General features: G+C 38.0%; 2 protein-coding genes across 10 annotated transcripts in view; one reads left to right on the forward strand and one right to left on the reverse strand.

The window, feature by feature from the left end:
• The first annotated feature begins 2 nt into the window (after positions 1–2).
• On the forward strand, positions 3–26,084 carry LOC309576504 (mediator of RNA polymerase II transcription subunit 1-like). The gene is made up of 16 exons (XM_082287854.1): positions 3–132; positions 13,678–13,762; positions 14,125–14,179; positions 14,602–14,734; positions 15,831–15,859; positions 18,024–18,095; positions 18,189–18,263; positions 19,432–19,502; positions 19,837–19,902; positions 20,298–20,406; positions 21,110–21,234; positions 21,608–21,720; positions 23,411–23,606; positions 23,916–24,011; positions 24,449–24,557; positions 25,613–26,084. Exons 1-16 carry the CDS (start codon positions 130–132, stop codon positions 25,881–25,883), a joined length of 1,608 nt encoding a protein of 535 aa, XP_082143980.1. The 5' UTR covers positions 3–129; the 3' UTR covers positions 25,884–26,084.
• YAE1 (YAE1 maturation factor of ABCE1) overlaps positions 1,175–26,084 on the reverse strand; it is a 31,013-nt gene continuing 6,103 nt past the window's right edge. Inside the window, exons 5-9 of one of the 9 annotated variants that reach the window (XR_014226686.1) lie at positions 22,073–22,110; positions 8,446–8,579; positions 6,874–7,067; positions 6,004–6,038; positions 1,175–3,100 (exon numbers count right to left, since the gene is read on the reverse strand). Coding sequence is in view for 4 of the 9 variants with exons in the window: in XM_082287792.1 (XP_082143918.1) it covers positions 15,882–15,933; positions 22,073–22,110 (90 nt within the window). In the remaining 5 variants the exon portion in view is untranslated. Of the gene's footprint in view, positions 3,105–5,992; positions 6,039–6,873; positions 7,068–8,445; positions 8,580–14,880; positions 15,934–22,072; positions 22,111–23,224; positions 24,677–26,084 lie in introns of those variants that run through there. The other 8 variants (XR_014226687.1, XR_014226688.1, XR_014226685.1 and 5 more) reach the window with 8 other exon arrangements.

The raw sequence follows: 26,084 nt of genomic DNA on the forward strand, positions 1-26,084 counted from the left end.
CTGCTTCTCCTCCTTTGTTTCAGGCGAAACTCTTAAGGGAGACGGTGAGAAAACATTGTAGCTCGATGTCCGTCCCTCCTTTCCCCCAGCTAATCCCCGATCTGGAGAATAGAGGAGGCGTGTCCTGCCATGGTAAGGAGATAAATTCCTGACATCTGTCGCTAGGTTTATAAACACAATTATTTTCAGTGGAGCTTTCCTTAGGCCACAAATATAATCTGAGAAAGCATTTGATATACTGAATTTAGGGAAAATTATCACTGGCAGAAAGGAACATGAAGCAGTGAGACTCTTGAGAGTTTTGTTGGGGTTTTTTTTATAGTAATGGACCACTCCATGCATGGAGGATTTTATAGATGCCAAACAGGGAGATAGGAGAGTTTCCATGTTAATTACAATCATTCAAATAATAATAGCAACCGTGCCTTAACAACTGTATCTTTTACTGCTACATTGTGGACATAAAGGGGAACTTTGTGCAAACAAAACATGATTTAAACTCATTATCTAAGTGATGTAATGAAACCTAAGCATAATATCAAAATTGACTGCTCAGTGTGCATCTTTGTTTTTCACACTGTAACCATTCACAGACAATACAAATGGTTTTGAAGGATCCCCTCTTCCACATATTGCTTGGCCAAAGGTAGTTTCCAAGTCTGCAAATTCCAGATTTCATCACCTCAGATGAAAAACTTTCACATCAGTGTTCACTTCATGGAGCCATTCCACTTTGCTTGCAAAGCAGGTGCACTTTAAAATTTTCATTGTTATTCTCTGTGCTCTGTTCTCTGAAATTTTTGACATCTTGACATTTTTGACATCATTTAGCCAGTGTTTAATACATATCCCTCTAGAATTTAATTTTGTTGGCCTTACATTCCAGTACGAGCTAGTTTTTGTAAATTCCATAGAGTCTGAGAAATTGATAGCAATCCAGATGCAATTCATTCTGATTAAAATATCAAAATACGTCCATTTACACAAAGAAATGTTGGATTCTGGTAAATGGTACGGGGGGGGGAGGGGGAAGGAGGGAGGAAAGGAAAGCTAGTAACATTGAGTCAACCAAATGTCCAAAATAAAACACAAAATATATTTGATATTTCACGACAGGGAAAAGTTTTTATGGTATCTGTGATTAGACTTGTCATGAGACCATGAAAATGTTGGAAGAGTCTTTGCGTGATCCTGTACAAATAATGATTCAGGAGTCCTCAAGAAATCCTGGCCCAGCTTCTGCAGCCATTTGAGTATCTTTGTGCTGTATTACTTTTTAATACTTATTCCAGAACCCTTCTGGTGTAAGAGTGGGTGAGCCATCGTTAAGGTCTCATTAATACTGATGTCAGCAGCCATTTAGTACTTCCTTGTTCCTTCAGTACTAGAGCTAATCCAAAATAACCTTTGCCCTGTAAGACATACAGTGTACTTACCAGGATGTTGGTAGCAGCTCTTTCACTCTATGGAAATGCCCCTTTGCATAGAATGATTTGGGCTGGAAGAGACCTTAAAGATTGTCTAGTTCCAAACCCCCTGTCATGGGCAAGGATGACACCCACTAGACCAGGTTGCTAAGAGCCCCATCCAACCTGGCCTTGAACACTTCCAGGGATGGGGCATCCACATCTCTAGGCAACCTGTTCCAGTGCCTCACCACCTTCAAAATAAAGAATTTCTTCCTAAGATCTAATCTAAATCTAATTTTTTAGTTTATAACCATTTTCTCCTTGTCCTGTCCCTAATCTGCCCATATAAGACATTGCTCTTTTTACCCTTTAGGTACTGCAAGGCCTCAATGAGCTCTTGCCAGAACCTTCTCTTCTCCAGGCTGAACAACCTGAGCTCTCTCAGCCTGTCTTTGTGGGAGAGATGCTTCAGTCTTCTGACCATTTTTGTGGCCTCTTCTGGGCTCTCTCTAACAGGTGCACGTCTTTCTTATGCTAAGGACACAGCACTTCACATGGGGTCTCATGAGGGCAGAGTAGAGGGGGACAATCATCTACCTTGATTTGCTGGACACCCCTCTTTTGATAATGCCCAGGATACCATTGGCCTTCTGGGCTGCAAGTGAACTGTCCAAGTCCTTCTCAGCACAGTTGCTCTCAGCAAGTTCTTCTCCCAGTCTGGACTCATGTCTGGCATTGCTCCAACCCAGGTGCAGCACTTTGCACCTGGATTTATTGAACTTGAGGTTCCTATGGGCCCACTTCTCAAGTTTGTCCATGTCCCCCTGGATAGGATCTCTTCTTTCTGTTGTGCCAACTGCACCACTCAGCTTCATGGATCTGCAAACTTGTTGAAGGTGCACTCAATCTCACTGACGTGTCATTGATAAAGGTATTAAACAGCCCTGGTACCAAGATGGACCCCTGAGGGACACAACTTGTCACCAGCCTCCACCTGGACATAAGAGCACTGACCACAACTCTGGCTGCATCCATCCAGCCAATTCCTTATCCACTGAATAGTCCATCCATCAAATCCATGTCTTTTCAATTTGGAGATAAGGATGTCATGTGGGACTGCCTTACAGAAGGACTTACAGAAGTCTAGGTAGTTGACATCTCAACTTCCTAGTCTTCCCTTGTCAACTGTTGCTGTCACTCCATCGTGGAAGGCCACCAGATTGGTCAGGCATGATATGCCCTTAATGAAGCCATGCTGGCTGTCTTGGATCGTCTCATCCTCTTATATGGGCTTAACATTGTTTCCATGAGTATCTGCTCCACAGTCTTCCCAGGCAAGGGAAGGTCTCTGGTATGTAGTTCTGTGGATCTCTGGTATGTAGTTCCCTAGGTCTTCCTTTCTCCCCTTTTTAAAAATAGGAATGATGTTTCCCTTTTTCCAGTCACTGAGGACTTCACCTGACTGCCAGGGCTTTCCAAATATGGTGTAGAGTAGCTTGGCAACAACATCAGTCAGTTCCCTCAGGACCTTGGGATGCATCTCATCAGGCCCCATGGACTTGTGGCTGTTCAGTTTCATCAGATGGTCTTGAACCTGCTCTTCACTTACAGTGGGAGGGGCTTCATCCCCATTTTGCACCATGCTGCTTGTTAATGAACGTGATCTTTGTCCTTTTGATCTCTCTTTAGCGCTATCTTAAGACAAAAAAAAAATTATTTTGAATTTTTGTTTCGTGGTCCAAACTGCATGTTATAATGCAATTAAAAACAGTTTATAGTATACCCTTCATTTTTATCTTGGATGTGTCCCCTGGCACCTTACCTAAACCTACTAGAAAAAAAATGAACTCTTTAACCCAAAACTAAAAGAAGTATTTCCATGAAAATGCACTACATTAATAATTCCTATTCAATTGCTAACAAGTGACCATAGTGAGAGCATCTCTGGATTACCTGGAATATTTTAGGGCATGATTCTGTCTCCTCAGTGTGAGAGCGCACCTGGTCAGAGGAGAGCAACTATTTCACTCCATTGACTGTATAAAAACTTAGGGTTCACAGCCCAAGGCAGCAAGAGGCTTGAATTGCTCTCTGGTGCTTAAATGCTACAACAGGTACCTAAAACCATACAGGCAGTGTAGTAGACATTTGCAATGCGGTTACAAAGGGTGTAGGTAATGAATGTCCTTTGTTATGTATTAACATATGTGCCAGTACAGCTCTGCACATAAAATACTCGAAGGGAAAATTATGTAGAATAATGAAGCAGAGACGTAATTAATTGTGTGCTAGTAGTACTTGCATTATGTACCTTAATACAACTAAGAAATCAACTGACAAAGATTTCATTTATTTTAAAAAGCTAAAGATACAGTGGACATGTCAGACAAAACATGTCCGAATCTTTGGGAAAAACATTGATGTGCAACTTTCATTCCCACAGAACAAAAAATACTTGTTCTCTCTACTTTAGCACACATTTAGTAGCACACAATTTATATTTAAAGTATGCATAATTTAACGCTGTAATTTTATCTTCATTCTGTTGACATGAATAAATGAACCACATTCTTGGGAAAACCATCTCATCATGCATAAAACATCCATTCTTCCTTTAAGTGCTCAATAAATCTTTCAGGGTGAGAGAGACTTAATTTTTCGAAGGGACAAAAGAGACGAGGAACAAAACCACTTACTGGTTCTTGAGGGCACCCTCCTATTTCAGCCCAGAATTGATTACCCTGCTGTCTGCTGGGTCTGTGGGTGTGTGGGCCTTTGTGTTGTGAAGTATTGCTGAACTGAAACCGATACATGGAAGTAGGATTTCATGGTATTATGGTTAATTTCTTCTCTTTTAGGCTGGTGGCACAACTGTATTAAATTCTTTAGACTAACATTTTATTACCAATGCATAAGGATGCATAAAATGTATTTGTGATTTAATAGAGTTCCTAAGTAGCAGGACAGTTGAAAAGAAATTACCCTGCCCAAATTCACATGTATTCTGAGGAGAATCACCCCCCAATGAAAGGAAAGAGCTAGAAGCTTTTATCCACCTTCAGTTTGTACCAGTTGTGAGAAAACCTAAGTAACAATGAAGAATTACTTGGCTAATTATTAACATACTCCTACTCCTCAAGTTTAACTCTGTGTGCTTTTCTGTGCTTTTGTGTAAGGGATAGTAAGGTTTTAAGGACATCCTACTCTTGAGATAAATAACTGGCATGCCCAAGAGCAGACTTGGGATGTAGCTCCCACTTCAAACAACCAAGAGTGATGGCTGCCTTGAGACAGTGATGTATCTACTGGTGGGTGGTCAGATCTCCTTCTAAGTGTGCCTGTTTCTCTCTGAAAACTAGCAGGAAAATCTGATGTGACAAAGCTTATTTTGGTGCCTGCTGTTAGGCAGTACAACTCCAGGCCTTAGGTGACAGACAACTGGATTGGAATTCATGTAATCTTAGTTCTACTCTGTGCTGGTATTGGCTGGGGTAGAGTTGATTTTCTTCACAATAGATAGTGTGGGGCTATGCTTGGGATTTATGCTGGAAACACTGTTGATAACACAGGAATGTTTTAGTTATTGCTGAGCAGCGCTTGTACAGCCTCAAGGCCTTTTCTCTTCTCACACTGCCTCACCAGGGAGGAGACTGGGGGTGCACAAGAAGTTGGGAGAGGACACAGCTGGGACAGCTGGCCACAACCGACCAAAGGGATGTGCTGTATGACCCATACCATATGGTGTCATGCTCAGCAATAAAAAGTGGGAGAAGCAAAAGGAAGAGTGGGGACATTTGGAGTGATGGCGTTTTTCTTCCCAAGTAACACATGGTGGAGCTCTGCTGTTCTGGAGGTGGCTGAACACCTGCCTGCCCATGGGAAGTGGTGAATTAAATCCTTGTTTTCCTTTGCTTGCACACGTGGCTCTTGCTTTCCCTATTAAACTGTCTTTATCTCAACCCTTGAGCCTTTTCACCTTCTGGTTCTCCCCCCCTGCCCCCCACCCTACTGCAAGGGAGTAAGTGAGGGGCTGCAAGGTACTTAGTTGCCAGCTGGGGTTGAACTACATAATAACCTCACAGTGTCACTAATTTGCTCTGATCTTGGCCAGTCCCTCCATTTCCCATCCCAGCTTTTATCTCCCTTTTACAATTAGAGGTTAAGCTCTGTAGGCACAGTCTTTCTTTCTCTATGCTTTTTCAGCACATACAACCTGGGGAATGTTTTTGTGACGTGCACAGATAAATAAATATGCAATTCAGTACAGATTCTGAACACTACAAATCAACAAACAGACACAAAGGTTGTATGGACAGTTGTTCCTTCTACTCTTGTTCAGTGCAAGGACATCTTAATCTGTCAGCTTCCCAGAAGCTTCACATCATTTGTGACTGCCTGCAAACCTGTCACCTGTGTATCCCTACACTTGCAAACAAACACATACACTCTAAAAAACCCATAGTGGGATGACTGTAATAAGATGTTGGGTAATGAGATACTTGAATTTCCTTAGCTCTTTTAGCTGTCCAAATGACAATATTCTCAGTATTCCATCTGAGCTAGTCATGGTTCTTAACACTTACAGCTTTCTTACCAGTTTGAAGAGATTCATCCCCAAATGCATCATCCCTATAAAGAAAGTAAGGTTAAGTGACTTCAATAACAAGGAATTCATGAGTAATGATGAGTTTGCAGTCATTCATCTTGTCATTCAATAGGACAAATTATATAATTCTAGTAGGTGACTAGGAACCTAAAAATCTGAAAGTTGAGGGTTACAGTGAAGTTGGTTCATAATATATAAGAATGGACAAAAAGATTTAAGAACATTTAAAAATTTTTAAGAACATAATTAAGGAATTACCAAGTGTCTAAAAATATAAAAGCATTAAAATGCATAATTGAATATGTATTGCATATATTTCTAACAAGTCTTCATTGTTAAATTAGCTTCAGTTTTAAAACATAAGATATGAAAAGCAGTGTCAAATTGTTTAACCAACATAGAGTGATGTAAAATGTGTACTTTATGTGGAGTACCTATCTGCATGGCACTGGTGTAATATCTTTAACTGGCATTTGTTGGGATTGAGCTTTGGTACTGCCTTTCCTGAAAAATGTGTCCTTTCCACATGCTATTTTATTGAAATCAGTACTTGCCACTGAGTGCTGTTTCTTTTTTTATTCTGCATGTTATATAATCCATATCCTGATATATATTCAACCAGAACACTTAAGCTGAACAATCATCTCCAAACCAATATTGGTTTAAAATAGCTCCAAGTACACCTAAACTCATCTCATTTTTCTGTTATTAAAATAACACAAAATTTTGTATCATTTTCAAATTTTAGTGTTGTCTATGTAATTATTGAATCTTTTCCTTTTTATGTATTTTCTGCTCTTCATGTTCTTCTTTTTCTGTTACTTCTGTTTTTCATATTTGATATGGTTTCATACTTACATCGTGGTTTTTTCCATGTCTTTTTCTTGTGATTTTCTAGTCACTTTCTCCACCTCTTTCTTTCATTGCTGGTTTCATTCTTACTTCTAATGGGGATGTGCTAGAGTAGAGTCAGGTAAATTGCAGTCTGGTTCCTAGTTCTGTGGCCAGCCTTTCAGGAGTCACTTTCTCTCCCCATCTCTCTGCATCCCAGTCTGGAAAAACAAGATAATTAAAGCTGGCTCCTGTGTGGTTAGCTTTGAGACATACTGGTGGAGAGCTCCTTTAAGCACAATTATTCTCTTTCTGTATTACACCTCTTCACTACAACAGTGATCTCCTCAGTGCTTATCATTATTTTCAGCTCCTCAACTAATTCTTAGCTCCCCTTTCTCCCTCCCTCCTCCTCCACCCCCCATCTTCTACCAGTAACATTTTCAATGTAGACCTTCAGCATAATTTTGCCCTGTTGTGCAGATTATGTGTCAGCTACATTCACTTTATCTCTCTCTTGAAGGAGAGCTGTGGCAGCTCTCAAGTGATGGGTTCCATTGATTTCATGTTGACTGATGTCAGTGAAGAACATGAAGGATGGTGCAACACCTGATTTTAGTTACAAAAATGATCAGAAGACTCTTAGGAAGATAAGAAATGTAGAAAAAGAAACAAATGTTCAGTTATGAATAGCAATCATGGTGTCCTATGAAACTGTCTAAAGAGAAAATGCACACATGTGAAGGCAGCCCTCACATGTTTGTTCATGAGGTTATTTAAATTGTGGTCACATGGATCCAGGGCCTTTGGGAAAATATTTAGACAAGAACTACTTGGAGATTATATTGCTAATGTCAAGCAGAAATCAAATGTTAGTTGTATCTTGACTATGAGGAAAAGATATGCCCTGTCTGTGTCAATGTGTTTCTACATCCATGGTCATTTGCTATGAACATATTTTTCTGATGTTTGTCTATACAGCCTTTGGCTTTGAAGGATCTTAATCACTTTCAGTGAAGGAGGAGGAAATAGTCAAAGCCTGCCAATGCTAAGCGTCTCAGACTAAGTGCCAGAAGTGCTATTCAGTAAGTAGAGAAGTAAAACTGGCTCAGTCTATATGGCTGTAGTGAAATAAAATGCACCCATCAACATTCTGATGTTACTCTCAGGAGCTAAATATTCACACTCTGTAACTGTGGACATGATGTAGAGACTGAAGGAAAGATAACAAAGCATACTGTCGTTTTTATGGGTTGTAAAGCCATAAACTATAGACCCTATCAGACTAAGCTATAGGTGATAAAAGTTAAGCAGCACTGGGTTTATTCTGCCTTAGATGGAAGAGCACCTAGGATAGATAAAGGAATTGTTTGAATGCTCATCATTTTTTGTGAACATCGATTCATGTTCCAGTTATGTGCCCATTTTATAGTTCTGTCACTGCTGATCACTCTAAAATCCCATGGCACTTTGTGAAAGAACACACTTTTAGCTCTGACCTCATATTTACAGCAACATCTCTTACACATCCTGCAGTTCTAGCTGGAACCACTGGTTTTCAGAGACTGCCCCAGGCCCCAATTCTGTATTTAGACTTACTGTGAGCTGTTATGTAGCCACTGTTTTCTCTGGTCAGCAGTTCAGCTGAGGGCTTCTGGAAAGATGCAATTCCAATAAAGTGCTGGATGCAGGCCAGTAAAGATATATTGCTGGTGATTTATTTTGATTTTATTCTGTAGATGAAAAAGAATCAAGACTAGATATAGGATTAATAGAAAAAAAGCAACCCTCAGTATGCCAAAAGAAACCAGAAACAAAAAAAACCTACCAATGTTGCACTGATCATGAAATACCTGGAATATTTTCTGAAATGCTGTCACTAAAATGTATCAACAGTAAGCCAAGGTTTCTTATGTTCTATAATAAATCTAGAGTATCTTCACTGAAAAAATAATTGAATTCATGCAATAATATGAATGAGAAATATGTTGATTCTTTCTCAGAAAAACAAATTACCATTCAATGAAATGGAAAAATCATCAGAAATGTTAGAACTATGAAATTACAAAATGTTATTTTCATATGAAACACCATGTGCCCAGGCCATGCATTGTGAAGCATATTACAGAGTCAGGAATTTAGCAAGATGCAGACAACCATGACAAAAATAAATCAAGTAGTAATAATTTCTCAAAAGGTGCTTTAAGAAGCATGCCCTTTAAAAGGGAATAAGATAACCTGCAATTATTTGAGAGCCAAAGAGGATTTACTCTGGGGACAACTTATTTAGTAACTGGGCACATGAAGGATTCTTTCAGCAGCAGTTTTTGGTGAACAGTCAAAGAGAGATTAATCCAGAGCGGATAGGCATGCAGGATTCATGCGTTAATTCTGATTATTTTCTATACTCATGATAATGCATGTCCAGTTGTTTTGTTGTTTTGGGGTTTTTTTTCCCCATGAACTGACCCAGTTAAACATTTGTGTATTTAATATGCCTGAGAAGCTATAATTAGAACATTTTTAATTATTCATTACTCTTAACTCATCTCTTGAGTGCAGTAATTTGATACGACAGTTCTGAATAGTGGAACAGCACCTTATTCTGAGGAACTTTCTGATAATGCTTAAGCTTTTGTTTCTTATATGTGATTTTTGCCAATCCTGCAATTTTAAGTGAAGGCTAATAATTGTCTTGAAATATTTGTGTTGTTATGAAAATTTGGCACAGTCTCTATCCTGGAAAAATGATGCAAATTCATTTACCTAAATACATACTTTTGAGCACAATGAAAAAGGCTTTTTTTATTTTTTTGTATTTTAGGCTTATCAGCCATACTGTACTGTGACTAATTAAACTTGAAGTCCTCTGTTTATTTGCAGAACAGCTATTATGCAGACAAGGTACGCTGTGGCATGTTTTCTTCCATTGTTTTGGAAGTGTTCTCTTCAAAACAGTCAGCAAATAATTTACTTTTCTGCTTATTCAGGACCTGATCAAACCACTGGAGTTAGTATCAAGATCACAGAGACTCCAAAGAGCTCTGCACAAACATTTATGAAAAATGCCACAAAAATACTAAGCACTACCAAGCTGTGGTACGTCATATTTGCACATACCTGTTCCTATGATCTGGCCTGAGGCAACCTATTTTACATGGGCCATAGTACATGTTCTTGCTCAGCAGAAAACATTTTGATAGATTATTAAAACAAACCTAAGCTAAAATGATCCCCTAGAAATGCTGAAAACATGTTTTAAATTCATGCACCAATTCACAGGTAAAGCTCATGATTATAGCTATGGTCGCTGCTAATGTCAGGTTAAAAAGCAAATTAATATTTAATAGCATACACCAAACTAATAATTTTACAGAAATGTGATCTGCCACAAGTCTTGAATTACATCATCAATTTACTTTTGAAATCACAGTTCACCTCCTTTGTAAAAGCTGAAATGCAAATATATTTAACTCATTCAGCTACAGTGGCTTTCTCTAACTAGTATGCTTGACATACACTTCTCCTGGGATTCCTAAGCCCATGCTTAGTTTTTTTCTGTAATCTTAGTGAGGCCAATGAACTATTTAGTTTCTACTCAGGTTTCTACAAACAAGTCAAAAATAATCTATTTTATATGCTATGAGACTTTCAGGTACTACAGCATGACAGATAACAGCTGAAAGCAGAAAGTTTGCTGTAAGGTGTCCTGAAACAGTGCCACCCAGGGTTTATGTAGGAGATGTGCTCTTCTTGCTGTAGACCTTGACATTCCCCAGTAACCACATTTTGAGCTAGTGCCTGTACAAAGGTTCAGGATTAACCCTTGAACCTCACACTGCCATTGTGCACTGATTCCTATGTACAAGCAGACTGCAACCTAAGGTGGCCACAAAAGGATGCACATATACAATGCAAACATTATAGATACCTTTTTTTTAATTCCCTACACTAAAAAGCACCACTAAAAAGTCCCTTTTGGAGTGCTTTCCTGTTTTGCTGAGTGATTGTTGCTATCATACTTCCTGCTGCCTTTGTCCCCCAGTTAAATTCAGTCTCTCAGAATACTACACCATTTGAAAAGATAGGGATAGACGTTTTGCCTTCTCCTTAGGACTTAGATGTGGAAGAACATGGCCAACAGGGTACCCCTTGGAAAAAGTAGCAGAGATGATGTTGCTGTGCCTCAAGTTCAAATACTAACCCCTGGGGACCAGTTTTTTGAAGGAGCAAGACTTTTGCCTTGCACAGCACATATGGGTGCTGTGTTGCAGGTGCTACAAAAGGAGCCTTGGTTTCTTGCAGTGTGAATGGAGATACAGGGTGGGTTGCAGTCCTTCTATCAGCATGAAGGCATGGGTGAGTCGGGGCATGTTCCCAGCAAGTGTGCTTGCAAGAGCTGGTTGGGGTCCACTGCTTCCCCTTCCTCCAGCTGGCTGAAGTGGCCTGATCTATAGGGGACTGTGGTTGCTGCTCTGTCATCCTCCCTGCAGGAGGAAGTTGCTGCCAGCTCCTACTCACTATACCTCCTGGGCGTATGCAAAGGGTATAGATGTCCCTCTCCTAGTCCACCTCTCTTTCCCCATGCAGTGCCTCTGGCTCAAAGGGGACACATCTCTGTGGCTGTTGTGCCCACTAAGTCAAAGAAGCCCTTTGTAATATTTCTTCTTCAGAGCAAAGTGGGTGGCATGCTGTGGGACTCAATTTCTTCTCATTAATAACTTTGGAGTCTTCCTACCCGTCTCAGACTGATGTATTAGGAAATTCACTCCTGTTTTTTTCCTGATGGAAGTAATGATGATGGAAGTATCACATGTCAGCAAAAAACTTTCTTTGTACATCTGGATTCTGTGTAAGGCCAGAAAGAATATTTATAAGGAGACAGATGATGAACTGAATGTATTCCTTGTCCCAGCCCCATTCTCATTCCTTGCCATCCCAATGACCAAAAAACCCCTGCACTGAGATTATCCTCTGCAAAATCACAGGATAGTTTGGGTTGGAAGGGATCCTTAAAGACCATCTACTCCAACCTTCCTGCAATAAGTAGGGACATCTTCAACTAGATCAGGTTGTTCAGAGCCTTGTCCAACGTGACCTTGAATGTTTGTAGGGATGGGGCATCTACCACTTCTTTGAGCAACTTGTTCCAATGTCTCAACACCCTCATCATAAAAATTGATCTCTAATTTTTTATCTCTAACTAAAGTGAACTTTAATGAGCTCTGGGTGGGTGTATCTGGATATCTTAAGTCCATGGCAAAGCCTTGGTATTTATTAAGAATACACATATGAAATTGTGCATTGGTAAAGAAAGCCTAATTGTTTAACAAACTGAAGATCGGGCTGCATATCTGTATTTAATATTGAGAATACTTGCCTATAAAAATCTCCCCCTACCCTTTTTCTGTCCAAATCTTACAAAAATTAGATGTTTGTATGTGCAAAATTCAATTAAAACATTTTTTTATTACTTCCTTCTTTGAAGCATAACATCTATGACCTTAGCAAAGTTTTACATTTGTCCTCTTCCAACATTTCTCGTTGCCAGTGTAAATACCTGCCATTATATTTAGAACATTTTGACATGTTTTTCAGGTGTTGTGACAGCTATTTCTACAAATGCTTTAATGGAACAGTTACGTTTAAAATACCAACAAAGGCCATGGACTGAAACTCTGAAACTTGTTTATTTTTGCATGGTAAGAATCACAGGTTAGGTGAGAGAAGGATATGTAGTATAAGAGTATGTTTCCAAGATAGTTAAAAAATTGTTTGATTTTCAAAAACAACAAGCGAAACCAACCAAACAAAAACCCCTATGCAATCCAAAACCAAACAAAAGATAACCCCAAGCAAAACTTGGTGCCTAGTGTAGCCTGACTCCCCATTTTTCTTAGGACAATATATTTTAGAAATTTCCTGCCTAATTTTAACACTTTAGGGGTTGTTTCATGCATTATTTTAACTATTCAGGAGTTAGTACTGATTGTCTACTAGTTTAGGTTACCTTCCATTCATTATTGTTACCATATTCATGATATGTAAAGACAACTTATTGCCTACAGGACTGGGTGAAAACACTGTTTTTTAGAAACTGGTCTGAAATCTGCTATCTAGACTTTCTGCTGCTGTGATATACCATGCTTCCTGCCCTTCCAGTAGCTAATTTAACAATCATCTTTGTAAAGAGTAGATTAGCACAACTGCTGTGAGCTCAGTATAAAAATTCCCATTTGTTTTCATGCTTCTTTTTATTAATGCTTAACTGAAGCCTTACTTTGAAAACAATGTCCTGAATTTGAACAAAGTGAAAACTCTTCAGCAGTAAGTGTTCTTTATTAATTGAAGTGTGAAGTATGAGAAGTTTTCAGACAAGAGCTTGAAGAGAAACTGGGAGAGTTGGCTTGCTACTGAAGTGAGTATCTTCAGCTGAAACTTGTATCCCAATCTAACAAAGTACTCCTGTGGCACTTACTGATCTATTTGCTCAGGCAGACTTTTTCTAAAATAAAAACACAAGTATTTTCTTAGCTTATCTCTAGCTGCACAGTGAAATTAGCTGACACATTTAGTGATCAGCTCAAAAGGAAAGGGAATGGAAAGCTGCTCCTTGCTCCAAAGGCATCTGGTATGTAATTACTGCACAACAGCATCTTCACAAATCCATTCAGTGCTGCCATTTCAGAGATAGCTCCAATCGTAGGTGACCTCTGTGTTTGAGAAAAACAAATAGCCAGTGTTTTGTTGTACAGGGCACCTGTGTGCTGTGTCTCTTAGCCAGTAATTTAAGGAATCCTTCTCTGTCTCTTGTTTTCACAAATGTGCTAGGATAACCCACTTCGGAGGCCTGTCAGTAATGCTCCAGATGGTCCATTGCTTTCTTGCATGGAGAAGATAGAGAAGACATTAAATGGTAATGATCTGTTGGATAACTGAAAGTATATTTTTTAATATTCTGTGGAATCTACCAATCCTTCTCTATTCATGTTCTTCACAAAGAGGTCAAATGTACAAACACCGAGGTGGATAAGAGACAAGAGACTTGCGACTTGTCTTTGGGCTAAGCCTTCAGGCTATAGCTGTTCTTAGAGCCTGAGAATATTCTCTACCCAGAACAGCACTTATTAATCATAGACTAATAGTTGTCATTAATAACAAGTCATTCAAGAGATACTATTTTCTCATTATGTAAATCATATCCTTTAAAGCAAGATAATACTGGTTCTACTTCTTGATCATTGCAGTTTCATTAAATTGCATTTCTGGTTTTTGCAGCTAAATCCATGTTTTCTGTGATGGACACACTGGAACTTTTATCCAGACAAAAAGGGTAAGTTTGTTTATGTATAAATGCAAATGAGCAAGCATGGCATCAAGTCCAGAGACGAATACCTGGATGGCTTGTCAAGAATGTTATTTTTTAGCTCAGTGTTCTAATGGAGTGTATTTGCCTATTTTGATTAGCCCTTTGTGGAGGAGGTTGTTGGGTAAAGAGAGGGCATAAATGCCTACATCCCAAAGCTGCAGGCTGAGGTTAATAGTTTTGAGCAGACCAACATGATAATGCAAAGAGCAGAGCACAAATACATGCCCAGTTGGATAGTTTTCAGAATCTGAGCCAAGGAAGAGTTATTTTTGAAGCATCCCTGGTGTCTCTTCCCACGACCAAGTGAACTATACCCATTTCCTTTTATAAGTGACAGGATTTTTATATATACAAGCTTCTTTTTTTTTTTTCCTTTTTCTCCTCAGACTTACTGTTCATGTTAGCCCCAGTGGGACTGCCTGCTACATAACATCAATGATGTTTTATGTAGAAATTCAGCTGGAGAAAGATGGAGATGTGATGGATGTAAAGTTGGCTCACTTTGAAGAAGCTCCTGTGGTAAAATTATTTTTCTCTGTCTCTCACCACCCTGCGGTCTCCCACCTGGCTTCCAGCTGCCATGTCAGAAAGGATTTGACTTCCTTTTGGTCTTGTCACACTTGAAAGCCTGTGCATGACACTAGCTACCTCTTTAGGCATCTGAATCTCTCACCTAAACTTACAACTCAGTTACAGATACTAAATACTCTAGTGCTAAGTATTACAGTAAAAGTCAGCTGACAGGCCCACCTTCCAAGTATGTTGTGGTATCATGCATAAATATTTTTTATTTTCATACTTCAATGTTACCAGTATATAGTAAATAACAGGGGCTTAAAATATTTTCCTACCAAGGTGTAGTGCAATATATATTCTCAATGGATGTCTTGGAGCTATTCTGTTTTTTCTTCTGACTTCTTTAGGAGTATATGTATTTCTACTAGTGGGGATGTTTTTCTAGCAAAATTTATATTAAATTATTTACAGAATATCACCCTGAAGTTCACATATCATGTTCTGCAGTTGTTACAGGGTTACAGACAATCCTTCAGATCAAAGATATAACAACAAGCTGTTGTGGGGGGTTGGGGAACATAAACTCTGTTTTTTATCAGTAAGTATCCAAATTACTACATTACCTTGGAGTTAATTTTGTCCATTATTTTTAGCTGAAGTCAACCCTGGAATTTCAAATTGTTCATCTAACCAGCACAGGTCTGTTGATCAGTGAGTGCTGGGAAATATCATTAGAATGGAAATGCATATTCAGAGAATTCTAGCACTACCAACAAAAGAAAAACTGGCCAAGATGCAAATTTTTTTTTCTGGAAAGAGTATTTCTGTTATTTTATATTGTTACTGTTATAAAACAAACTATTTCTGTTAATTTTATCCTCTTTCACAGAGCCTTTGTTCTTCCAATTATTATAGTAATTTTTTTTTTAACTATTGCACTGTTAGTCTTGTTCTTGAGTGTTGGGGGGTTTTTTATGCTAACCATTCAGCTACTTAAAAGTAATGGGGATCAAGCTTATCATTACTAATGAAATGCTTATAAAAGATGTGTCACAAAGGATGGCAAGAAAGATGAAACTCCTGTCTCTTATTCCTGTAGGTTTGTGATGACTTGGTGCAGCTTCTGAGGTAAAGAATCATGTGTAGGGTTTCATTTTGAATGGAAAGGAATTCCTGATGCTAGAACCATTCCGGTGTAAAAACTGAAGAGGGAAAAAAAAAAAAAAAAGAAGGAAAGAGAATCAGGAAAAATAATATGAATCCAGAAAACAACAGAAGAATTGACACCTTTTTGGATTCCATTATATGTGGGAAGTTGTAACTATTATTACCTGCTTCCAAGTTGTAAATTCAAGGCTAAAACTGTAGCAAATATAATTTTGAAAAGATACTCCAGGATTATTTATTTCTCAAGTCATTTCACTGAATCATCTGCTTCAGTGGAGCAACCGTAGAGAGTAATCCCCAATACACTGGCTCTAGTTGCCAAACACAGCCTTGTAATACTGGCCTTTGTCTTAATTGCAAGAATTATAGAACTACTTGGACCCATAGTTTTGGTAATGGACTGATGATGATAATTCAGAACTGGCAGATTTACAGATATAAACTAGGTATTACTTTTCCTCTCCTCCTTCCATCAAATACTAAACAGTCTTTGTACTGTCCTTATGCAAATACTTTAACTACATGTCCTTCAGGCTTCTCTCACAACAGTGAAAGCAAGGTGGTGTCACATGGCCTGAGTTTCTTTGCAAATATATAGGGAGAGATGTGACCCCAATTTTCTCATGTAGCAGTAGGGCACTATTTATTTATTTATTTATTTATTACCATGTTTTGTTCTGTCTGAATAGTTGCTGTTCCAGGTCAGGCCATCACTTTAAAAGTCTATTTAGAAGTTCTTCAGTGAATATGATCAAGGTTCCAGGTTTTAATAATAATGAGTGTATTTAGGAAATTGGATTCTTACTTAAATACTGTGGCAAAATATTAGAAAGGGAAGGTAAAAAGAGAAACAATAATCATTGACCTTGAGTGTTTCACCTCTCTTTTATATTATTCATCATCAGTTTTTCCAGCCCTCTTTTTCCTCAGAAAGGAAGTTATATTAGCTTTATGGGTGTAAACATCTATGTCTTAAAGCTTGAACTTGTATTTTCCTATATTTTTGACTTCCAGTGATGTTAATGCCAGCAGTTTGGCTCTGAACATTGGCATATAGTTACCATTGGTACTGTGGGTGCTACTTCTCTGCTTTTCTGGTTTTGTTAAGATTTGTCACAAAGCACAAGTATTCCTTCTACACCTCTTGGTGTAGTATTTTATTTGGTTGTAAGGCAGTTTGTTATATGTGTAATGTTTCCCATGAGTCTCAAAGTAACTATAAAATAAAGATGAACCAGCCAGCTAATGCATAGGCTGGTGCTGTGTCTGTTTCTGCACCATGCATGCCTGCTTCCCTCCTTTTTCCCTGCTTCCCCACTAGTCTAGCTGGAAAGAGACAGTGGAGAGCTGAGTGACTTGTTTACGTTCCAGTTTTGAAAGGGTTTGTCCCAATGTCAAAGTCCAGGCAGGCTTATTTTGTCTCTGCTGATCCACATTGCAGCCACATCTGCATAGGAAGGGAAGGAAGGTCTTGTCTGTGTGACTGCAGCACCACAGAGTCTAGTAAGACTTGTAAACCTCAGGTAAAATCTACTTAAGCAGGTGAGTAAATACCTGGTGGGTTAGTCTGAACAGAGGTCCAGGCTGTCACAGCAAGTCAGAATCCGCAGGAATTCTGGGGTTTGAGCAGTCTGAACCATTCCTTTACAAACCCAGCCACCATTCTTTTTTTTTTTTAATTGATGTATCTATCAGTTGTATTTAAGGTCTGTCTCTCTCACATGGTGCTGTGAAGTGCAGCATTAATACAGTTTTGATATTTTAATGAAAAGAGCAATGTACACATGGATGGTATTAGGGAATATGACTAGCTTTATTGGAACATCCAGAAAAGCATTTTGCAGCTGATGAGCTGTCAAATTTGTGTTTCATGTACATTTATTGCTTTCAGTAGTGCCTACTTCAGTGCCAATTTCAGCTATAATTACAGTGCTTCTTGAAACAAAACCAAAGGTTCACATTTTTTGGTATCTTCTAAGAAAATTTAAAATCAGTACTGCTACTTGATCTGATAAGGAGGGGGCGTCTGTCACTCTGAAATGGTGTCTTTTCTAGCAAGTTACATATAAAAGAGTTATTTTCCATCTCATTTAGTAGTGTGATAGTCATTATTTCTTTTTGCTAGGATGAAGAACTATGATGCCTTTGGAAAGATTCTAGAAGACCTTTCAAATATGTATCGAATTCCAGGAAACAGGTTGCAGTTATTTTTTACTCAAAAACTTTTGAAATCCATAGCCTAACTTTTGTTCACTTACAAAAATAACAAATTGTCTCTTCTCTCTCCCAGCAAAATGAAAGCTAAGGGATATCTTGCTTTGCAGGCCCTTGAAAAAGACCTTTATTCAATGTCTCTTCTAGACAGGTAACATAGTCTATGTCTTTGTCCCTTTACCTCTACCCACACCCCTTCATTTCACTAAAAACCGGATCTAATTATAGAGCAGGATGTGGAAGGCTAATGAGTTTTCTCCCACTGGGAAGCTTGAAGCCTTTGTCAACCCCAGACATACCAAACGAGACGAGCTACTGACCTCCTGTGCTTTATCTAAGGGACTTCCTGGGAAACTGGTTGGTTAGAGAGCTTGGGAGTGTGTGCATAGGACCACCCACTTGGAGCAAACAGTGCATCTGAAAGTCAGCAGTCATGTTTAGATCTCCCTGTGGCAGAAGTAAAATAGACTTTTGGGGTTCTATTGTTCAGGTATCTCATTTTGTCCTCAAGTTTTAGATCAGGAGTAGTAGATGCCAGCTCTCCTCCTTCCTTTTCTCATTTCTCCTTTCAAAGAGTAGGATTACAGATAGATGGGGAACAGAGTTTCCTAAACCTTCTAGTAATTGTACAAGGATTTTCATTATTTTCAGAAAATTAGAGTTGAGGGTAGTGCTTTCCTTCTGGATTTTTGAAATATCTTCTCTGATATTATGCCTGTTAAGTTACATACACATACCTTGGCAGGTATGGCCTTCTGTAACTTGAAACACACTCTTGGGATTATTTTTGCAGTTTTCCCTTATGAAGCATAATAACACTGTGAGCTAATATGCTGTATCCTGTCTGGTCACTGATATATCAGTAAATATTATTTATAAGCTAAATAGATTATATGTCCCATCTATGCTGTAAGTTAATGCACTGCAGAGTTAGTACACAGCTATGTAAATGTATGGCTGTATGTAATCAGCTATGAACACATTTGAGGTCAGAGACTGGTTCTGTTCAAGTTAGTATATCCAGGTTATGTCCTCATTCTTTGCACAACCAGTTGCCACTCTAATATTTTTGATCCCCTTAATTTCTGGTAAATAGCACACCAAAATGCAACATGAAACAGCTCAGATACAGGGGAAGTGGAAACCCAAGTCCTAGGAGTAATGCACATGTGGAAGTTGTGGTGTTTTGGAAACTGGACATACAATCTACTTCCAAGAAAGCATTGTCTCCTTTTGATTAAGGATAAAAATTACAAATTACATTAGCCTAGCTAGCACTGCAATGCAGGAAACACTAATTAAGATGTGTTTTGAACTAGAACACAGGATCTAAACAGAGTTACTGAAGTACTTAATGGAAAAGTAGGACACCTGGTGCCAAGAACTGGAGGTGATTTTTTTTTTCTTTTTCTCCCTTTTTTTTTCTTTTCCCTTTTCTGAATTCAAAGAATTGTAATCAAAAACACTACTGAGTTGATCTTTGTGTACAGGAAAGATCCTCTACTATAAATAAAACCTGCTGTAGGGACTTACTCTGCCTGTATTCTCAGATAACATACAGACATACAAAACATATATTGAACATGTATTGTAAGTAGAGATGTACTCTTACAAGAAATCCCCTCTGCCCATCTACAGTGTTGGTTTTTTCACCTTTGTGTCAGGGTACCCAACATATTTCCTCTATTGACCTGTGTAGTAACCATTATTTTTTTATTCCTCAGGCACCCCAATGAACATTGAATTTTACATTTCTCCCTATCAAGTTTTGGAAGCAGAACTAAATCACGGTAAAGCTATTTCAGCTATTCTGCTATTTCAGCAGAAATAACTAACATGAAAAGTTTTTCAATAGTACCCATTGCATTAAGCAAAGTTAATGAATGAAAGCTCAGAAATAAAGTTTAAAATTCTAGTTTAGTAGAACAGTTTATGTGATGCACTTTAGCACAGTCTTAATGTCCATCAGGAAACTACTTTCAATTTCTTTGTTGTTGACTCAGCTATAATCTTTGGGCAACTTTGGCATTTTGGGTGTGGTCAGTGCAAGCTTCTCCTCACTGCCCACACCACTGTGGCTGTCAGTTGGACCTGACCTTCCAAGTCCTTACCATTGTATGTTTTGCATGCATGGATTAATATACACTAAAACAAGGAAAATAATGCCATTCTCATTCTCCCTCAGGTTCCCAGGTATGTGGAACAAAAACAGTTGTAACTATTGAAAGCACAGATGCACTCCACAAACTCCCTCTTTCTCCATTAATTGTAGATCCTCGAGCTGGAGAGGACAGGTGAGGCTCTGGATACTTGTCAATACAGAAATGAATTTACAAAACACTGGCACTAACTTCAGCATAACATATTTAGCCTCTGCTGAAACAGGAACCTCTGTTTTATTTATGCCTTTATGCTCCATAGCTGCACCCTCTATAAAATCTCTGGCTTTTATGGTTTTCCCAAATGGACTTCAAAGGTACTGTGTTAATATTTAAATGTGTCAGTTGCATTGAACTATGAATTTATTAATAGATTTGAAGCCAGAAAGAGCCACTGGAACAATATTACTTAACTTCCTAGTATTCAACAAACAAGTCCTTCATAGATTCACAGTAAAGAAAGCATATACTGAAAGATATTACACCTAAAATATACAAAATAGTTTGTCATCCTACTATGGGTACTGACACCTCATCTCTCTCTACCTCAGTGCTGTCTGGAGGGAAAGCCTGAAGTAACTTTCCAAAATAAAATACTTTAGAATTATTTGTAAAAAACATCACTCAGTTTCTGCGTCTCACTTTTCCTTTCTGTCAGTTTTCACATTAACCATGTTTTAAACTGTTAAAGTTGCATTTATAAAGCAAAAAATTTTTCAAGTCAGAAAATGTATGGAACATAATAAACTGCTAGGGACCTGATAGTGTCCTTGCAGTAAGAGTCCTTGTTATGGCAATTTCTGTAAAAAGGTTTCATTCTGACAATTTTTTTTCCTAGCAATCCTGCTTTTTTGCAACTGACTGATGAACTCAGCATGGATTTGCCAGCTCTTTTTGTTCTGAAGTTTCATAAGCCTGTTCCAATGTCCTTATCCAGTATTGAAGAGATACAGAGGCTCACAGGCATGTTATAATTGTTTTTTAAGACTAAGTACTTGTGTGATTACGCATTGCTTATTTGCTTTTTACTTCCCAGTGTTAATGTTGCAAGAGGAAAAAGTTGTTTCTGGGCAGAACATAATTCTGTTCTATCAGTCCAAGTGTAACATTTAACAACCAGTGCAAAACAAAAGTTCTAAGAAGATACAACAATTACAGGCAAAGTTAAACACTCTACCTCAAACTCCCAATAGCAAAAAAGGGGAGTAAGAAAGAAAATCACTATTTTTGTCTTTTCAAAACACTGGGTTTGATTTTAATAGTAGCTTTCATAACCTACTGTCATAACCGAATTGCTAATAAAAATGTGCTAATAAAAATAATGACCTGGTTTCAGGAATTCAGATTTCTGGCTTGAAACTAGCTCCACTGTATGAGCTAATTGTTCAGTCTACTCTTAAAGAAAAATGCAGTGAAGACTTGTCTACAAATAAATCTTGTTTCCTTGTGGTAAGTATAGCGTGCATTTGACACACACCATGCTGTTGTGCAAGATATATATACTGAATTACCATTTCCCCATAAGCAAGCAATGTAGGTTTCCCAGAATCCCAACAATATTTAAGTGCTCTTTAGGAAATAGTTCAATTTACGAAGCACTATTAGATCCTTTCAAGTAAGTGAGCCTCTCATCCTCATTAATGAAACACTGTGTGCTTGGCTGCTGACGTCATACTAATTGGTCTGTATGTAACACAACTATTTACTCTTCCAAAAACTGCTCAGAACTTTACCATTAATGCCTCAAAAAGAAGGAAACTTAATGACTGGTGTGAGGAGCAAGTCCCAAGAAGGTACTTACCTAGATTTTTGAAGATCTTCATCATGCTGCATGTCACACTGTTTTAACAAAAGAGATTTCTTAATTAGGTAACACTGAGATTATTGACTCCTTTCAAAGGGACTGGCAGGAAAAAAAGTGTTACAACAGTGATGCCAATTGCTATCTAGAGACAAGGTTGTTTAACTGAAGAAGGCTTTCCTTTTAATAACCACATTATTGAAATACAGTTACTTAGCCTGCATTAGATGTAAAGTTTTAGAATATAAAATTGTTGCTAAGATGCTTTCTGCCAGACTTATGCACAGGACAACTACAAGACAAGCTTCAAAGATCTACTTGTTTTTGGTAGGAAACATTAATTTTGCAATTCATGACAGCAAAAGAAGAGGGCACTTTTTTCTGTTCTACTATCTGTGTTTGTAGAGCCCATTGCCTGCTTAGTTCTTGGTCCTTGAGGTGGTGGTACAGAAGGTAGTAGTAAATTAAGACCATGCTAAAATAATGTTTGGCAAAGCTCTTCTGTAAAATGGAATTAAACTGTCAGTTCTATTAGATGCACATGAAAGGCTCTGTAATTTTTCAACAATTCCCTAAAATATTTGTACTTGGTGGGAAAAGGTTTTACTTCTGAGTTTAAAGATTTTACTTCTAGAATTACTAAATTGCATTCTAACCTTGAAATGAATGTAGGGAAAATCCTTTTGGTCCATGAACACGCAAGAAAAAGCTATCCAGCTTTTGTTAATGTAGACCCTCCTAATTAACTGCCCTGCCCTGTTCTTAAGGGGACAGTTCCCATTTGGCATCCTGAAGTAGATAACACAATAGTGCACTTCTAATTTTGTCACAGATTCACTGTCACCATGGACAGGTGATAACTTTTTCTTGCTATTTCCTCCTCCTCTTCAAGTGAATCATCAGGAGATACTCTAGCCAAACATACCTCTCCAAAGAAAGTAGTAGTGATCTGATGTCCAGAAGGGATTTCTGGCAAAACTGCTATCCTGTCTGTGCAACTATCAAGCAGCATTACTATGATATTATTATCTTGGTCACTAACATTTCTATAGCCTGTAGGGCTCTTAAAAGTATTTGAAAGAATTGGTGATATTTGAACTCCTGACCATGTGGCTCTGGGTATATTTGCCTAATTTGGATGCATTTGGGAGGGAGAGTGGATCTCATTTAGCTTCCTCTAAGGATTATGTTTCTACTAGAAATGCAGAGATATGATGGACATGCTAGAAATGTATCTTTCAAAATTATTTTTGTTGTCAGATTGTACAATTGCCTGATAACATCAATCTTTACTTTCCTGTTTTCAGTCCTTGAAATATCACCAAATTTGTTGCTTAGTCTCTTCCAGATTGCCCAAAGCACTGTTACTTCATAAACAAGGGCTCAGAAAAATCTGATTTAGCAGGAGCCTTGGTCAGTAAAATCCCATTTAATCATCCAAAGTGCGTGCCTGACGTAATAGAGATTCTTCGACATCAAGTGGCATATAACACTCTTATTAGCAGCTGTGTCTCTGAGAAGCATATAAATGAAGGTAAATTGTGTAGTTGGAAGTGATGGCAAAGTATTAGAGACAAACTAGTTTCTAAGTTGGGTGTTAACAGATTTTATTGCTCCCTTGCCAAAACTGTCATTACTTGTGGAGTATCATAAAAGATTCTTAACACTGTATTGAATTTTTTTTTAACATCTCCTAGGCTTGGCATTTCTATAAGCATAAACTAAGTTGTCAAAACAATGAATAATTAGACTGTTGTATCAGTATTTAAAAAATTCTGGCATGTAATTCAGCCAGAGTCCAACTTCAATGGTGGATATCACTAAACAGTAATTTTATTTCTAGATGATTCCGAACTGCTTTACTTTGAAGTGGTACCACACAAGAACAGCAGCTTTTCTGTCTTTTTCCTTCATCCTGTGAAAGAGAATTTAGCCTGTGGTATGTCTGGAACAATTGCTACTGTCCTCTTTACTGAGCTGACAAGGGACTTGGTTCTATCTAGGCTCTTCCACTATGCTTCTCAGTTACAAACATTCTATGGGCCACTCAACAGCATGCAGCCCATGAAAAACACAGAAGTAACAATTGTGTATAAACTACTTACTAAAATGTGTTCTGTATGCAGAGTAATACAGAAAGTAAATGCAAATATTCAAGTCCTGTTTTGTCTTGCCCTGCATTTAATTAATAAATAGAAGAAGTTACAATTTCTGATTTAAGTATATTAAGAAAAACCAAGTCATGCAAATATATTGCTGCAAACCTCTTTCCACTGACTTCAGTTTTACATCTCTTCAAGCATTAAAATGAAAGGATGGTTTTCAGTGTTTGTAAGTATTTCAAAACAAACATTTTTCTGTTCCGTTCCTTCTTAGTGGTAATTGATGTTATAACCTCTAGAGAAGTCCAATGTCACCTTCATTTAAATCCTCAAGATCCAACTCTAAATTCTAGTGATGACTTCATAGCAAGAGCTGTGAAACGGTAAGTAGTTTTATTTTATAACAGTTGGAATAAACATCAGATGTCCATTTAATGGAAATATCACATGCATTCATAATGCCGTAAACTCAGCAACTGGAAAACTTCACCCTAGTAAAATGCTGTAATACAATAGTGGGAAAAAGTTACTTCAGTGTATTAAGTATGTCTTTCAAAAATTTTAAACATTAATAGTGATGAAGAGCATGTGGAAGCAGGGAAAGACTACTGAATGAAGAGTTTTACCTTTTATAAAAAGATGTTTTTCTGAAGACTCTAGCTGATGACAGTCTCATGTCTAGCATAACTTAGAATAGCATGGAAAGGTCTTTTTTACACATCTACCTAATAGTAATCAGTGCTTCTCTTCAGAAAGTGAGGTGTATATGGCATGTCTCCAAAACTGTCTCTGGCTTGTTTTCTGAACAAATTCCAAGAGAGCAAGTTGTTGCAATACATGAACATAGGCTAGACAAACTGATTCAGAGCATAGTCTGAGAGCACTAATTTGTTTGGTATAAGCTATTATACAACTATTAGCTGTTTGAGGACAACAAAATCAACGTAGGTTGGATTTTGAACCTGATTTCAAAGTAGGTACTATTTTTGGAACCAGGTTAAGAGTGGGAAAAAAACTCCTCCAGTACAGATAGTGTTTTAGAAAAGATATGATCTGTACCTGTACAAAACATGAAGGTTACAATTATAAAACTCAACAAAAAAGAATATTTTTCAATATTCTTAGTTTGGGTTTTCACTAGAAGCACCCTTATGACTATTTTTTTTTGACCAGACCCTCCCACACTTTCAGTCAAAGCTTCTTTGCACACCCAAGTTCAAAGATTCAGCACTACATTTCAGTATATCAATGTATGTTTCTGGTACAGCACATGTAATTTATATTGTGGTTACAATGTAACACCAGGTTGTACCAGACAAAAACATAAAGAGGTAATGCTAGTTTTCATTCAGGTGTCAGCCACAGTTTGAAAAACAGAAGTACTTTAAAGAATGGGTAAAGTCTGTAGTAGTGACTAATGTGTCATTTCTTTCTTCAGTTGCATGTCAGTCCCAGTTGTCATGAGAGCTGTTTTCAGGAACGCTGCCACGGTGAAAGCTGACAGTGAAACACAAGACATGGACATGGAACAACAACCTGAACCACAACTGGAGCAAACTACAGATTCTAATAGTCTCAAAGAAAGCCTTTCTGGGGCTGGTCAGCAAGACTGGGTAGTGACAGATAAGCCAAATAATACAGACAGCACAAAAGAAAATCTCTCTACAGCCAAACTGGAAGCTCTGGGTGATAACAGGGAAAAAAAGTAACCCCTCACTATGCACCGAAACTTTGTGGAGGAAGACAATTCCATAGTTAGTATAGAAGCTGATATGACAGACAAAAAACCTGATGGTTTTATAAGCAAAAATAAAGTCTACTTAATAATTTGTGAATGGTGTCTCCTCTTTGCAAACTTTTAAATATGGAAAAGTAATTCACTTGAATCTGCATTTTTAAACATCCTAATC

The sequence above is a fragment of the Coloeus monedula genome, assembly GCF_965178545.1.
Source record: "Coloeus monedula genome assembly, chromosome: 1".
NCBI lineage: Eukaryota > Metazoa > Chordata > Aves > Passeriformes > Corvidae > Coloeus > Coloeus monedula.

What these genes read in the sequence shown, in the direction of transcription:
- LOC309576504 (XM_082287854.1), top strand. An exon ending in ACTTTGAAGAAGCTCCTGTG is followed by an intron (nt 14,735 to 15,830) that starts GTAAAATTATTT and finishes TTATTCCTGTAG; the next exon opens with GTTTGTGATGACTTGGTGCA. An exon ending in GACTTGGTGCAGCTTCTGAG is followed by an intron (nt 15,860 to 18,023) that starts GTAAAGAATCAT and finishes TCTTTTTGCTAG; the next exon opens with GATGAAGAACTATGATGCCT.